This window comes from Amblyraja radiata, chromosome 45, assembly GCF_010909765.2.
Source record: "Amblyraja radiata isolate CabotCenter1 chromosome 45, sAmbRad1.1.pri, whole genome shotgun sequence".
Taxonomy (NCBI): domain Eukaryota; kingdom Metazoa; phylum Chordata; class Chondrichthyes; order Rajiformes; family Rajidae; genus Amblyraja; species Amblyraja radiata.
The window spans coordinates 837,877-854,482 of record NC_046000.1 but is presented as its reverse complement, the minus strand read 5'-3'; the positions used below and the strand labels follow the sequence as shown (position 1 = coordinate 854,482).

General features: G+C 46.5%; 1 protein-coding gene and 1 pseudogene across 1 annotated transcript; both read left to right on the top strand.

Moving 5' to 3' along the window:
• Positions 1-16,606, top strand: part of LOC116968401 — a 45,782-nt pseudogene extending 29,176 nt beyond the window's left edge.
• LOC116968569 (histone H2AX-like) lies at positions 438-944 on the top strand. The gene has a single exon (XM_033015340.1). The coding sequence runs from the start codon at positions 461-463 to the stop codon at positions 839-841; it is 381 nt and encodes a 126-aa protein (XP_032871231.1). The 5' UTR covers positions 438-460; the 3' UTR covers positions 842-944.

The following is a 16,606-nucleotide window of genomic DNA, read 5'->3' as shown; positions in this document are numbered from 1 at the left end:
TATTGTCTTCATCTCTGTAAGTGTACTGAATTGCATTTCCACTCGGCAATTCGTCCAGTCTTTCAAGGAGGAACATTTCACAGTCACCCATATTCCGATTTTTATGAAAATGAACCGGACGATAATCCGACACCGTTTACACAGTGACCGATCGCTAATTGATGCCGAGGATCATTTTTTGTAATCGGTTACCGGCCCAAATAAATCGTAAATTAAATGTGTTGTGCTGTATTGCCCGGGGTTCAAGGTGGTCAAACAATCAAGAGTATTTAATTGTCATATGTACCGTGAACGGAACAATGAAATTCTTACTCGCAGCAGTATAATTAACATCTTAACGCAATGCACTTACATAAAAAATGATAATCAAAAACGCAATGATTATGTGATGTAGCAAATTGTATTGACATACAGATTTATGAGATCATGTTCTCATTCTGCGTGTACAAAACATCAGGAGATGTCTGGACGAGGAAAAACCAGCGGCAAAGCTCGGGCCAAGGCCAAGTCTCGCTCGTCCCGGGCTGGACTGCAGTTCCCGGTCGGTCGTGTTCATAGGCACTTGAGGAAAGGCAACTATGCCCAGCGGGTGGGTGCAGGAGCCCCTGTCTATCTGGCTGCTGTGCTCGAGTATCTGACGGCTGAAATCCTCGAGCTGGCCGGCAACGCGGCCCGGGACAACAAGAAGAGCCGCATCATCCCCAGACATCTGCAGCTGGCCGTCCGCAACGACCAGGAGCTCAACAAGCTGCTGGGAGGGGTGACCATCGCTCAGGGCGGTGTGTTGCCCAATATCCAGGCCGTGCTGTTGCCCAAGAAAACCGGCGGATCGAACAAGTAAGCGAGAGATACTCAACATAGTGACCCAAAGGCTCTTTTCAGAGCCACTCACCATGTCTGTGGAAGGGCTGATCATCGATTATGTTTAGTGCGGGACAAGTGTTCCTTGTTGTCGAAAACCGACTACATTCAGTTGTCTACACGGTGGCGGAGCGGTAGACCAACTGCCTCACAGCGCCAGAGACCCTGGTTCGATCCTGACTACGGGCGCTTCCCTGTACACAATTTGTACGTTCTCCCCGTTTCCTCCCACACTCAAAAAACGTCCACGGTTGTAGGTTAATTGGTTTGATATAAATGTTTAAAAATATGTTTTTCAAACACTTATAACCATATAATATAACCATATAATAGCAATGTTACAAAATTTTGAGATTTTAAAAATCAAGTCTGTAATTTATCCCATCAGATAAAGCATAAAAATAAGTTTAATTTGACACCTAATTCACTTTCATATCTCAAGTATTTAAAAAGTTATGGCCATTTTCATACTCGGAAATGAGCATCTTGTTCCCTATTGATTTTCTATGGACATAACAAAAAAGTTGTGATCGTGAACAGTCAAAAGCCCATAACTTTCTTAAAAATTAAGAGAACTGAATGAAATTTTCAGTTATCATAGATTGAAGCATTCTGAAACAAATATAAAATAATCTTACTTGGATGACCTGAAATTAAAGCATATAATTAGTTAGTTACCTAATTGTAGCTAATTTCAGACTTCAATTACTAGATCTAAACATCTATCCATTTCTTAATAAATTATTAACATTTTTAAATAGCCTAAATGTCCAAATAATATTCACAAATAATTCACAATAAAACATGATTTTTAAATCTCATTTACATTAATTTATAGGCCAAATGGAAGGAATTCAGTGTTTAATTGCTGTAAATAAATGCCCATTTAAATCAGCTTTCCAGTGGGTCCCTGTGGAACGCGCTGGTTTAGAACGTTCACATTGCGGTAGATTTGTGCCCCAAATGCCCAGAAAAATACTGCGCGATATAATGGGCCCAAATTGAGCTACTCGCAATATTAAACTTTGTATAAAGGGATCTTTAGAAGCCCTTTTTAATGTAAAAATATACAACCTAACTTCTGCTATTTGCTTTATGAGACTCTGCGGTTGCTGGCGGTCGCGGGTTTAGAGATTGATTTTTAAACTACTATAACTATTATACGAGGCCTTTAAACCTAATAATAGCTTTTGCGACGGGGTCTTCCAGCGATTTTTCGTTAATAATTAACTAGGCTGAACATCTTCGATTTGAACAGCCTAGAGAAAATCGCGTTTTAAACCCGCCCCCTCTAAACGGCGCCAAAATCGCGCACACACGCAGCGGCAGATTTTCAAAGACGCTTCAGGTAGGCTTTGCAACATACCTACATATAACAATTACAGCACGGAAACAGGCCATCTCGACCCTTCTAGTCCGTGCCGAACACATAATCTCCCCTAGTCCCATATACCTGCACTCAGACCATAACCCTCCATTCCTTTCCCATCCATATAACTATCCAATTTATTTTTAAATGGGACCAGTGTAGGAAGTGTTCATTTGTAGGATAGTGTTCATGTGTGAGGATCGCTAGTCGGTGCGGACTCGCTGGTCCGAAGGGTCAGTTTCCGCGTTGTACCTCAAAACTAAACATGAAACAGCGGTTGGCTGATGCGGGAACATACATTTAGGCAGATATTCCTCAGAACATTGGCAGCGACCTACAGTAAGAGATCCTCCTCGAAACCAACTCCGTTTCCCTCTCACCTACAGAACAATTAATGCAGCAACTCTAACATCGACTCAAAGGCTTCTCTACGAAAACAGCGACTAATATCCAGCCTCGGGCAGAGCTGAATTCCGTCAGTTTCGCTAGTGGATCAGTAAATCCGCACCGCATACGATTTATGGGGACATTAAAATCGATATAAATTGATGGAAACGATATTATGATAACATTTGCCTCTGTTCTTGTTTGCACTGAAATTGGCCGGCAATCACACTGCAGTCTTTTCTCCGATTGACTGAGCTCTGACCGCCGGAGAGAGGAGAGAAGCAGCGAGAGCTAGTATTGGCTGGAAGTAAGTGAGTCAAAGGGAAAGAAGATTTAAAAAGAGCGCCAAAGGCCCAGGTTCAAGTTATTTACTAATTAACCGTGAATTAGTGAATTAGGTGTGTCTGTCTGTCTGTCTGTCTGTCTGTCTGTCTGAAGTGGAGGGTGTGTGTGTAATCAACAAATAGTACAAATAATATAGTATTTCGTTATGTTTAATAGCCTGATAGCTGTCAGGAAGAAGCTGTTCTTCAATGTGGATGTTATAGTTTTCAGTTTACAAAAGTCAGCCTCCAGAAGTCGGGCATAAGGCAGCCCACAAGCTGTGATTCAGTCTGAAAGTCCAGAGGCCATCAGTTGGTCAGTCAGTCCAGAGACCATGAGTTGGTCCCAAGGCAGTGAGTCCAGAGGCCATGAGTGGGTCACTCACTGCCCTCTCCCCACTAGCATCACCACCTCAAGACGCTGCCCTCCGCCTAGCTGTAGGATGCTTCCCCTCCTGAAGCCGCCCCCATCCCTCGCTGCAGGACACCCCCTCCCTCATCAGCCCACGAGAGCCCCCGCCTGAAGCCGTTCCCCTCTCCTCGGCTGCAGGACGTTCGCCACCCCCGGGGTGGAAGATTGCAACCTTCACGTGGTCCGCCCTGTTTCGACTAATGCAATCAACTCGATGTGCACAAACAGAAGATCAAATAGGACAAGTTGTCCTACAACTTTAGGCTGTGCACACAACAGGAAAGAAGAAGCCACCCCCCACCCCACCCCGACAGCCCCGCCTCAAAAAATGTTTTGCACAAAATCTTCAGTGAGTCCAGAGGATTGAGAATTACAACAAATTACAACCGCTCAATCTCTCTATATTAAAATTGTCTCTATTTTTTTAATCAACAGCAAATAGCCATCAAGAGGCAGTGGGCAGCAGAACACAACAAGAAATAACAATCATTCTCATCTTTAATTGTTCTTATATTTTAAGAGTAATTCACAATTTAAACTTTAATAAATCATTTTTCCACTTTTCATGCCTGCGTGTTCTTCATCACAATGGGAACCTAATAGGCAGGAATGGCTGCTCTGTGGGAGATCTGCTAAGAGTGCATGGGGGGAGGTTGTAGGGAGATGGACTGAATGTGTGGGGGGGAAGGGGAATGGCAAGGAGCAGAGTGGGGGGATGAAGGGAAGAAAATGTGACCAAAGATCCTATAGCGGAGCAAGATGGGTTACTCTCACGCAAATGTGTAGTACGCTCATGGGCGGATTCATGGGTGATTTTGTGACCCATTTTAGCAACATGCCCCCGCCATCTTTTTCCGCCATCTTGTTCCGCCATTTTGTTCCACCCTCTTGCTTCCGGCCAAAGATTGGATCCGCAGGCCCGGGGCAGCGGGGAGAAGGAGTGCGGGGCAGCGGGGAGAGGGAGTGCGGGGCCCGGGGCAGCGGGGAGAGGGGAATAGGAGGGGGGGGGAGACATTGTAGTGAGGGGGCAGGCGAGGGAGTGCCGGGGGGGATAAGGCCTAGCATGTGTGAAGTTGCGGGGAGGTTTACAATGTTTCTTATTTACAATGTTTCTTATTTAATGTCCCTTGTCTAGTCTGAAATAAAGTTCATTATTGGATCAGAAGAAATATAATTGTGTGTGTTATATGATTATATACATTTATATAATTTTCATGTATGTGTGTTTATAAACATTTTATTCTTTAACAAGAATTAACAGAATTATGAACTAACAGAATTATGAATCTAACCCTATATCACGCACAAAAATTTCCCCCGCAATGTCAATCACCCTACGAGTCGGGTCGGTTCCGGTTACTACAAAATCAACTCAAACACTGCTTGTGGACCATTTAAAAAGAAATGATTTAAAAAACATTAAAAAAGACAATTACCAGAATCAAATTTTATTGTTGACAAGAAGTATGAACTGACAGATTTATGAATCTAACCCACACAAACTGTTGCCCCACAACATTGATTACACTGCGAGTCGGGTCGGGTCAGGTAGGCTCAGGTTACTAAAATCAGAGTGGAATTGCAGCCCATTGCATTTTGCAGGAGTAGCCTAACTTGTTCCGCTATAGGATCTTTGGGGGTGACTGAATGAACTGCCAGCGTACCAGGCATCAGTGACTGCACTGCAAGCCCACCAGCCATGAGTAAGTGAACTGCCAGCCCACGAGTCGTGAGTAAGTGAACTGCCAGCCCACCAGCCGTAAGTAATTGAACTGCCAGCCCAATAATCTATTCAGTCCACCATCTCCCCCTTCTCTCTCACAGTCTGTCACCTGTTTTGGGCAGAATTTCTGGCAGTTTCTCAGCTGCCAGCCTGGCAGGTCCGAGTGACTGTACTGCCAGGCCTCAGTGACTGAGCTGCCAGCCCAAGAATCCATTTGGCCCACAATGTCAATACTAGCCCTCTGGAAACAAATACCTTCGGCCCACAACACCCATACTAGTGCAACAGAAAGCCCCCCCCACTGGCGAACAATATTGGAATTGGTGGTGAGCTGGAATATTGCTTTGGGTGACCAGCCCAACTGGTTCCACTTAGTCTAGTACATTATAAATGTGTGAATGTGGTTTAGCCACTGCACCCTTCACTTGATCCCGATCCATTTACAATACAGACTGCGGGTGAATTAATTATCTGATAGGAGTTTCTGGGAATGTAACCTCCCATTAATTTCACCTGGTAACCATTCGAAACAAATACGATTCATGGAACATAACAGCGGTTGGATTTTAATGAAAAGGGGATTAGGTTGTGGACAGGTTATTATTCATATACCGGGGTCAAATCCGCACTTAGGTGTAAAAGTTGGTTCAGTGAAAGGACCGAGAACTTGTACTGATCTTGATAAGAAGAGATTTCAGGGGACTTATAACACGGGAGGTTACAGTTAATAAATCATGTTCACCACAGCAATTAAACCACATCAACAGCAGTACCTTGTTCATATTAGTCTGCTCTATATGTAACGTTGTGGGTGAAATATTTGGAGACAGAGACAAGCTGAGAGGGAATAAGAAGATAAAGTTTCCGTGTCAGTGCAGAGGACGGGAACGTAACAGCGACACCAGGACTGTGAGAAGAACCGCAACATTTAGAACTCAATGGAGGAGGACAAAGGGGTTAATTAAGAGGGGCAAAAAGAGCATGAATGAAAGCTTGCGGGAATATAAAAACAGACTGTAAAAGCTTCTTTAGATATGTAAATAGTATCAGATTAGTGAACACAAATATAGGTCCCTAACATGCAGAGAGAGATGAATTTATAATGGAGAAACAAGGAAATGACAGAACAGTTAAATGAGTTCTTTAGTTCTGTCGTCACTATGGAAGACACAAACAATCTCCCAGAAATACTAGGGGACCGAGAATTTAATGAGAGGAAGGAACTGAAACTAATTCACATTAGTCAAGAAATGGTGTTAGTAAATCGTTGGGACTGGAGGCAAATAAATCCCCAGGGCGTGATGGTCTACATCCCAGCGTACTCAACGAGGTGTACCCCAGAAATCATGGATGCATTGGTGATCATTTTCCAATTTTCACTCGACTCTGGATCAGTTCCTTGTACTGGAGGGTAGACACTGTAACTACACTTTTTTGGATGTTTTCAAGAGAGAGTTAGATTTTGCTTGTAGGGCTGAAATAATTAAGGGATATGGGGGAAAAAGCCGAAACTGGGTACTGATTTTGATTAGTACCCACACCAGGGCATCGGAAATGTCCTCGTTCTTCAGGGAACGGGGATTCCCCTCCGCCACCATAGATGAGGCTCGCACCAGGGTCTCATCCATACCCCGCAACACTGCTCTCTCTCTCCATCCCCGCACTCGCAACAAGGGCAGTCCCCCTAGTCCTCACCTTTCACCCCACCAGCCGGCAAATACAACACATAATCCTCCGCCACTTCCGTCACCTCCAACGTGACCCCACCACTCGCCACATCTTTCCATCCCCCCCCATGTCTGCCTTCCGCAAAGACCGCTCCCTCCGCAACTCCCTTGTCAATTCTTCCCTTCCCTCCCGTACCACCCCCGGGCACTTTCCGTTGCTCCCGCAAGAAATGCAACACCTGTCCCTTCACCTCCCCCCTCGACTCCATTCAAGGACCCAAACAGTCGTTCCAGGTGCGACAAAGGTTCACCTGCATCTCCTCCAACCTCATCTACTGCATCCGCTGCTCTAGATGTCAGCTGATTTACATCGGGGAGACCAAGCGTAGGTTGGGCGATCGTTTCGCCGAACACCTCCGCTCAGTCCGCAATAACCTACCTGAACTCCCGGTGGCTCAGCACTTCAACTCCCCCTCCCATTCCCAATCCGACCTCTCTGTCCTGGGTCTCCGCCATTGCCAGAGTGATCAACACCGGAAATTGGAGGAACAGCACCTCATATTCCGCCTGGGGAGTTTGCATCCTGGGGGCATGAACATTGAATTCTCCCAGTTTTGCTAGCCCTTGCTGTCTCCTCCCCTTCCTTAACCCTCGAGATGTCTCCTCCCATCCCCCCCGCCCTCGGGCTCCTCCTCCTCCCCTTTTCCTTCCTTCACCCCCCCCACCCCCTATCAGTCTGAAGAAGGATTTCGGACCGAAACGTTGCCTATTTCCTTCGCTCCATAGATGCTGCTGCACCCGCTGAGTTTCTCCAGCCTTTTGTGTACCTACTGATTTTAGATGATCAGTCGTGATCATAATGAATGGTGGTGCTGGCTCGAAGAGCCGAATGGCCTTGTGCTGCACCTTTTTCTATGTTTCTCACTTTAGGTAGCTCCGGCAGTCTCTTTCGCTCTATCCCTCCCCCACACAAGACGCACTAGCTTCTTAGCTAGGAATGGCCTGTTAATTTTATCATTGTTTCTATTTTGCATATCTTTCATTCATTGTTCTTTACCTTTCCATATCGCTTGTTTCCCTTTTCCCTAACCAGCCTGAAGAAGGGTCTTGACTTGAAACGTCAACCTCTCCAGAAATGCTGCCTGTGCCACTCAGTTGCTCCAGCTTTGTGTGTTTATGGACTGGGCAGTGTTCATCCATTTGTCCAATCATCTTTGATTCTGGTCGTTCAAGTTGCTGAACCAGGCCATGATGCAATTATAGAAATTAAATAACGTATTTGTTGGCATACTGAATTTCCCCAGTCTTAGAAGTAGAAACATTGATGCACTTTCTTTCTGATTGCATCAATGTGCTGGGGCCAGGACAGATCTTCAGAAATATGCATGCCCAGCAATTTGATACAGTTGCATATGGATGTGCAGAGACCCAGTTCCCTGAGCTTGGTCTTGGACTGTGGCTGATTTCCCTTTGTCCATCTCCCTGCTGTCAGTGCTGGAGCTGTACTGGGCAGTCTCCATGCAGTTCTGAGATGGTTTGTGCAGGTCTGTGCCCTTACAGTGTTGGGAGTGGCTGGTGCAAATCTCTCAGACCACAGGCTGTGTGGTCTGTACTGGGCTGTGACTTCACAGTGTAGTGCAGGGGGTGTTCCTGTCTTTATCTGTACACGAGGGGTTGGTGTTGGAAATCTGTTGCCCCACAGGGAAGTGTGAGGTCCATGTCATTACATTATTGTGCGGTGTGATGGTCAAATAGTGTGTTTTCCAGGCCTGTCTCCTTGCAGTACAGTGCAGGGAAGTTTTATTGTTTCCTGTTGGTACACGTGACAATAATAAACCTAAATCTTTTTAATTCACACAGTGAGTGCCAGTCATCTGTCATTGTATAAAATACAAGTCATAAAGTGATAGAGCTGTACAGCATGGAAACCTTGTCCATACCAACTAAGTTGACATATTGGGCTAGTCTCTTTTACCTACTTTTGGCCCATATCCCTCTAAAACCTTCCTGGCCTTGTATCTGTCCAATGTCATAATTGTATCCGCTCCTATAGATTCTTCTGGAAGCTCATTCCAGATGTGGACGACATTCTGAATAAAAGTGTTGCCCTGAGGTTTCTCTTATGATTAGGAACAGTCAACATGGATTTGTGCCTGGAAGGTCATGTTTGACTAAACTTCTTGAATTTTTTGAAGAGGTTACTAGGGAAATTGATGAAGGTAAAGCAGCGGATGTTGTCTATATGGACTTTAGTAAGGCCTTTGACAAGGTTCCTCATGGAAGGTTGGTTAAGAAGGTTCAACTGTTGGGTATAAATGCAGGAGTAGCAAGATGGATTCAACAGTGGCTGAATGGGAGACGCCAGAGAGTAATGGTGGATGGCTGCTTGTCGAGTTGGAGGCAGGTGACTAGTGGGGTGCCTCAGGGATCTGTGTTGGGTTCTTTGTTGTTTGTCATGTACATCAATGATCTGGATGAAGGTGTGGTAAATTGGATTAGTAAGTATGCAGACACCAAGATAGGTGGTGTTGTGGATAATGAAGAGGATTTCCAAAGTCGACAGATTGATTTAGGCCATTTGGAAGAATGGGCTGAAAGATGGCAGATGGAGTTTAATGCTGATAAATGTGAGGTGCTACACCTTGGCAAGACAAATCAAAATAGGACGTAGTGCAGAGTTAATGTAGATGCAAGATGGCGGCGCGTTCAGACGCAGCGGCTTTGCGCTCCCAAGTCCGAGTCAATTCGGAGCAGCCCGGTACCGAACGCGGCTGTGAAAATAAGGTATTTAAAAATCTCAGAACCCCTGGAACCCCTAGAAACCCCAGTACCCCCAGAAACCATAGTAAGAAACTCACCTCCAGGATGAGGAAATCCAGGACCCACATTGCAATCCCGACGGGTCGCACATGGAGCCGCACGGAACTGCTCAATATCGGACGTGGCTGCGAGAAACTGGCTTGTGAGTACTACAGCACCCTCACCAAAATCCCGATGGAGCTGGGCAGAACAGCCCCCTGGATCACCACCCCGGAGGGCAGGAGACGGAGCAAGCGCCGGGAGCGAAAGCAGAAATGTGGAAGGCGAGCGGGGGTGCAGGACAGGCTACGGAGGGCTCCACAAAGACCATCGCTCCCAAGCGTCTTCCTCGCAAATGTCCGGTCACTCACCAACAAGCTGGATGAGGTAAGGCTCTGGATCAACACCCAGCGATCCCTGAAAGACTGCTGTGTGCTGATCTTCACAGAGACCTGGCTCAGCGCGCTGGTTCCCGATGGGGCTGTGGACCTAACCAAACGGGCACTGCATCGTGCTGATAGCACAAAGACTCCGGTAAGAGCAAGGGCGGCGGGCTCTGTAACTATATCAACAATGACTGGTGCACCAACCACACTACAGTAGAGAGCTACTGTTCCCCAGACCTGGAATGCCTAGTGATTAAATGTAGGCCGTTTTACCTGCCTCGGGGGTTTACTGTGGTTATCATCATGGCCATATACATCCCACCACAGGCTAATGCTAACCTAGCGCGAGCACAGCCTGGTGGGGCTCTTTGAGGACACCAACCTGTGCGCAATCCACGCCAAGCGAGTCACCATCATGCCCAAAGACATCCAGCTGGCCCGCCGCATCCGCGGGGAGCGCGCCTAAACTCCACCTCTCCACCAACAACAAACGGCTCTTTTAAGAGCCACTAATCCGGCAGAAGAAAGAGCTGTGGCTTTCTAATAGAATAGAATAGAATAGAATAGTTTCTTTATTGTCATTGTAACATGAACCATGTACAACGAAATTGTAAAATGTCATCCAGTCAGTGCACCATTCAAACATTTCTAAAAGCTAACGATACATACAAGGTAAATATTTAAAAAAGATAAACAACTAAAATAAATATCATAAAAATAGCACGCATAAACACCCAGCCCTACATCCTTCTGTCGATTTCACAGTCTCTTAGTATGTATCGCCCCTGCGTTCCTTGGCGGCTACATTTAGTGCCTTTATAGCAGTGGGGTAAAAACTGTTTTTAAGTCTGTTTGTCCTTGTCCTTGTAGATCTGTACCGTCTGCCTGACGGTAACAGTTCAAACAGGGAGTGTCCGGGGTGGGAAATGTCCTTTATAATACTCTGGGATTTTTTGATGCAGCGGGAACTGTGTAAGTCCTCCAAGGTAAGGAGAGGGCAGCCGACAATCCTCTGGGCGTTGTCAATGGCCCTCTGGAGCGCTTTCCTCTGAGCCGCTGTGCAGCTGGTGTACCATACGCATACACAGTATGTTAGGATGCTCTCAATGGAGCACCGATAAAAGGACAGCAGCAGTCTCTGAGTGATGTTATTCTTCCTGAGCACCCTCAGGAAGTGCAGTCTCTGCTGGACCTTTTTCAGCAGCGCAGAGGTGTTCACGCTCCACGTCAGGTCCTCCTCAATATGGATTCCCAGGAAGCGGAAATCCGCCACCCTCTCCACACAGTCCCCTCCGATAATTAATGGTACCATGTCCGTTTTATTCTTCCTGAAGTCTGGTTTGGTTTCCGTTAGCAGCGTCAGCGCTGTGTGGGTCGTTACTTGGAGTTGGAGTATGTGGTCGCCGCCTTTCTCCCTCCAACCGGCCTCATCATATGATCCTTTTACATCAATGTTCTCTTCTTTCTGCGGGCTTTTATCTGAATTGATGCCGCAGAGACTGCTGCTGAGTGGAGTCTGACTTCAGTGAGTCAAGTGTAACTGGTTTCGATGTAAATGCCAACACGGCTCATAATAGTGTGTACACGACCAGCCCCTGTTCGCTCTGCGCCCCCTTTTCTCTCGCGCTCCGGGTTCAAGGACAACAAACGCCTTTATTACGCACTTTCCACGCGCGCCCCTCAGTCGCTGATCAGTCCTTCCACAGACACTGAGTTACACCATCTCCATAATGATGAGGCCGGTTGGAGGGACAAAGGCGGCGACCACATACTCCAACTCCAAGTAACGACCCACACAGCGCTGACGCTGCTAAAGGAAATCCTAATGGCTCTGCTCACGCCCGGTCTCACTGAAAGTGTTGTGTTGATATTTGGACACCGCATTGATGCAACTGGTTCGATATTTCATTCGCAGGCGATAGTTCTCATTCTGTTTAATTTGATCAAATGAGCCGTCCAAACCCGGTATAATCTAGATGCGAGTACATTCCTGCCCACCTCATTGAAACAGAAACTTCACCCTCGCCTTTCTCGTTAGTTTGTCTCAATCTTCATACACTTATCTCAGTGATCCATCCCTTCAGATTGAATTAACGTAAACAAGATGTTTGTGTGTTTGTTGCTGCTGCTGTTTTAGTTGTGAAGTGACTTTTATTGACTGCAATCTGTTGTTTTGAACGTGTGAGTCCCGGTTTCTATTCGAGAAACATTGCTGCGACGGCTCCGAGAGTTATTAGACAATTGATCGTCAATAGTTGATCCGAAAATAGTTGTATTCGCTCCATAGATGCTGCCTCACCCGCTGAGTTTCTCCATCATTTTTGTCTACCGTCAATACTCTAATGTCGTTTATGCAAAGAGCGATCTTGTTCCCATAGGTTAGCGGTTTAAAATAGTAAGAATGCATTCCTAGGAGTCTCTCACCGTGAAACTAATTCACACTCGGTGTGTTTTGTAGGTGGGTCAGCATAGAATAACTGTGGATGCGGGGATCCATTATCATACATAAACGTGTCATTAATATCTTAAAGTCTAAGGTATTGCTGAAAATATATGTTATTTTTGGGCGGGTTTTTTAAATGTCAGTTCTTTTGTGGAGCGACGGTTGTTTTCCTATTTATGACTTTATGAATTGTATTTTATAGAATGACAGATGACTGGCACTCACTGTGTGAATTAAACACATTTAGGTTTATTATTGGCGTCTGGTCATTGGAGAACGAGGCAGCTCTACGATTGGCCTATTTCATGTTACCAATGAGTTGAAGCGCAGCGCCACCAATGGTAAGCGCCCCACCACATTCCTCTCTAGAAGCTATAAGCAGGGCCAGTGCAGGGATGGATGGGCTGGGACTTTATACTTTGCAGCATTGAAGGCTAAACAGTGACCTTTTTGATGTGTACAAGAAACTGATGGGCAGGATAATTGAATGAAGTTTTTTTTCCCCCCCAGGGTAGAGGATTAAAAAAATCAAAGGCACATGATGAGAGTGAGATGGAATAAATTTAAGAGAAACCTCAAGGGCAACACTTTTAATCAGAGTGTCGTCCATATCTGGAATGAGCTTCCAGAACTAACAGAATTATGAATCTAACCCTATATCACACACAAAAACTTCCCCCGCAATGTCAATTACCCTGCGAGTCGGGTCGGGTCGGGTAGGTTCCGGTTACTACAAAATCAACTCAAACACTGCTTGTGAGCCATTTAAAAAGAAATGATTTAAAAAACATTGAAAAAGACAATTACCAGAGTCAAATTTTATTCTTGACAAGAAGTATGAACTGACAGATTTATGAATCTAACCCACACAAACGGTTGCCCCGCAACATTGATTACACTGCGAGTCGGGTCGGGTCAGGTAGGCTCCGGTTACTAAAATGGGCGGGGAAAAATGCCCAGGATCCCCACCGTAGCGTACTACACGTCAGCCCATTGTATTTCGCAGGAGTGGCCTATCTTGCTCTGCTCTAAGATCTTTGATGCTGGCAGCTGAGAAACTGCCAGAAATTCTGCCAAAAACAGGTGACAGACTGTGAGAGAGAAGGGGGAGAGGGTGGACTGAATAGATTATTGGGCTGGCAGTTCAGTCACTTACGGCTGGTGGGCTGGCAGTTCAGTTACTTACAGCTGGTGGGCTGGCAGTTCACTTACTAACGGCTCGTGGGCTGGCAGTTCACTTACTAACGGCTCGTGGGCTGGTAGTTCACTTACTCACGGCTGGTGGGCTGGCAGTTCACTTACTCATGGCTGGTGGACTGGCAGTGCAGTAATTCACGCCTGGTACGCTGGCAGTTCATTCAGTTATCGCTCCTCCCTTCATCCCCCCACTCTGCTCTTTGCCATTCCCCTCCCTCCCCCCCACACATTCAGTCCATCTCCCTACAACCTCCCTCCCCCCATGCACTCTTAGTGGCTCTCCCACAGAACAGCCATTCCTGCCTAATAGGTTCCCATTGTGATGAAGAACACGCAGGCATGAAAAGTGGAAAAAGGATTTATTAAAGTTTAAATTGTGAATTACTCTTAAAATATAAGAACAATTTAAATGTTAAAGATGAGAGTTATTAAGTTCTTTCTTGTTGTGTTCTGCTGTTCACTGCCTCTTGATGGCTATTTGCTGTTGATAAAAAAAGGAGACAATTTTAATATAGAGATTGAGCGGTTGTAATTTGTTGTAATTCTCAATCCTCTGGGCTCACTGAAGAATTTGTGCAAAACATTTCTTTGAGGCGGGGGCTGTCAAGGTGTGGTGGGGGGTGGCTTTTTATTTCGTGTGGCGTGCACAGCCTAAAGTTGTAGGACATCTTGTCCTATTTGATCTTCTGTTTGTGCACGTCGAGTTGATTGCATTACTCGAAACTGGGCGGACCACGTGAAGGTTTCAATCTTCCACCCCGGGGGTGGCAAACGTCCTGTAGCCGAGAGAGGGGGACGGCTTCAGGCGGGGGCTCTCGTGGGCTGATGAGGGAGGGGGTGCCCTGCAGCTGGGGATGGGGGCAGCTTCAGGAGGGGGAGCATCCTATAGCCAGGCGGAGGGTAGCGTCTTGAGGTGGGGATGCCAGTGGGGGGGGGAGAGAGGGGAGAGGGGAAGGGGGGGGGGGGGAGAGAGGGGGGAGGGGTGAGAGGGGGGGGGAGGGGCACGCACACACACACACACACACACACACACACACACACACACACACACACACACACACACACACACACACACACACACACACACACACACACACACACACACACACACACACACACACACACACACACACACAATCTTTATTATGAACCAGCATCTGCAGCTCCTTATTTCAACCAGTTCAACACAGGGATTAGCGGGATTGGTAAATTTAAATTCTGTTGTTGATTGACGATTGGAAATGTCTTTACTTCGGTGGCGGGGAAGATGCTGGAGTCAATTATTAAAGAGGTAATAACGGGTCATTTGGATAGCAGTAAAAGGATTAGTCCACGTCAATATCACCAGACTGATTTCTGGGATGTCAGGACTTTCATATGAAGAAAGACTGGATAGACTCGGTTTGTACTCGCTAGAATTTAGAAGATTGTGGGGGGATCTTATAGAAACTTACAAAATTCTTAAGGGGTTGGACAGGCAAGATGCAGGAAGATTGTTCCCGATGTTGGGGAAGTCCAGAACAAGGGGTCACAGTTTAAGGATAAGGGGGAAATCTTTTAGGACCGAGATGTGGAAAACATTTTTCACACAGAGAGTGGTGAATCTCTGAAATTCTCTGCCACAGAAGGTAGTTGAGGCCAGTTCATTGGCTATATTTAAGAGGCAGTTAGATGTGGCCCTTGTGGCTAAAGGGATCAAGGGGTATGGAGAGAAGGCAGGTACAGGATACTGAGTTGGATGATCAGCCATAATCATATTGAATGGCGGTGCAGGCTCGAAGGGCCGAATGGCCTACTCCTGCACCTATTTTCTAAATTTCTATGTCTATGTTTCCAACATGGATTTATGAAAGGGAAATCATGCTAGACTAATCTTCTGAAATTTTTTGAGGATGTGACAAGTAAAATGGATGAAGTGGTGCCAGTGGATGTAGTGTATCTAGACATTCAGAAAGTCTTTGATAAGGTCCCGCATGGGAGACTGGTGACTAAAATTAGAGCACATGGTATTGGGGGTAGGGTGTTGACATGGATAGAAAATTGGTTGGCAGACCGGAAGCAAAGAGTAGGAGTGAACGGGTCCTTTTCAGAATGGCAGGCAGTGTCGAGTGGAGTGCCGCAAGGCTCGGTGTTGCCGCAAATGTTTACCATGTATATTAACGATTTGGAAGAGGGAATTAGTGAGTGGGCAGATGCGTGACAAATGCAGTATAATATAAGCCTACTCCTGCACCTCTTTTATATGGTTCTATGCTGCCAAGAAAGGTAAATCTTGTGGCGTTTTCACAGCTTCCCCATTGATTATCAGTTGGTCTATTGGCTGCTGGTCTCCAGTCTGCATGGTCTTTGGCTTCTGGCAGCTGATCTTTAATCCAACCTTTGATGCACTCTCCTCCAGAGCTGATATCTCTTTAAGGATTTATATCGACTCTACTGGTAGTGCAATGTCATCGGCAAAATCTAGGTCTGTGGGGCGTCTTCCTGTTGCAAAAAACCGAGGGCGGAGCTGGAAGATGGGAGACGTCCCTCTTTCTGTCTGTCACTTTGTCTCCTCCTCTCCCCGCCTCTCACTCTCTGCGTATCTCGGGCAGGTCGGGGCGCTGCGTATAAAATGAGATAGCACCAGTTAAATTATTACTGAGCAGCTACTCGAGTGAAGCAGCATCATGTCTGGCAGAGGGAAAGGAGGCAAAGGATTAGGCAAAGGCGGAGCAAAGCGGCACCGCAAAGTGCTTCGCGATAACATCCAGGGCATCACCAAGCCAGCTATCCGCCGCCTGGCTCGGCGTGGTGGGGTCAAGCGGATCTCGGGTCTGATCTACGAGGAGACCCGCGGGGTGTTGAAGGTTTTCCTGGAGAATGTGATCAGGGACGCGGTCACCTACACCGAGCACGCCAAGCGCAAGACGGTCACTGCCATGGATGTGGTATACGCTCTGAAACGACAGGGCCGCACTCTCTACGGCTTCGGCGGCTAAATAACTACCCCATTTATTCCAACACAAAACAAAGGCTCTTCTAAGAGCCGCCCACAGCCTC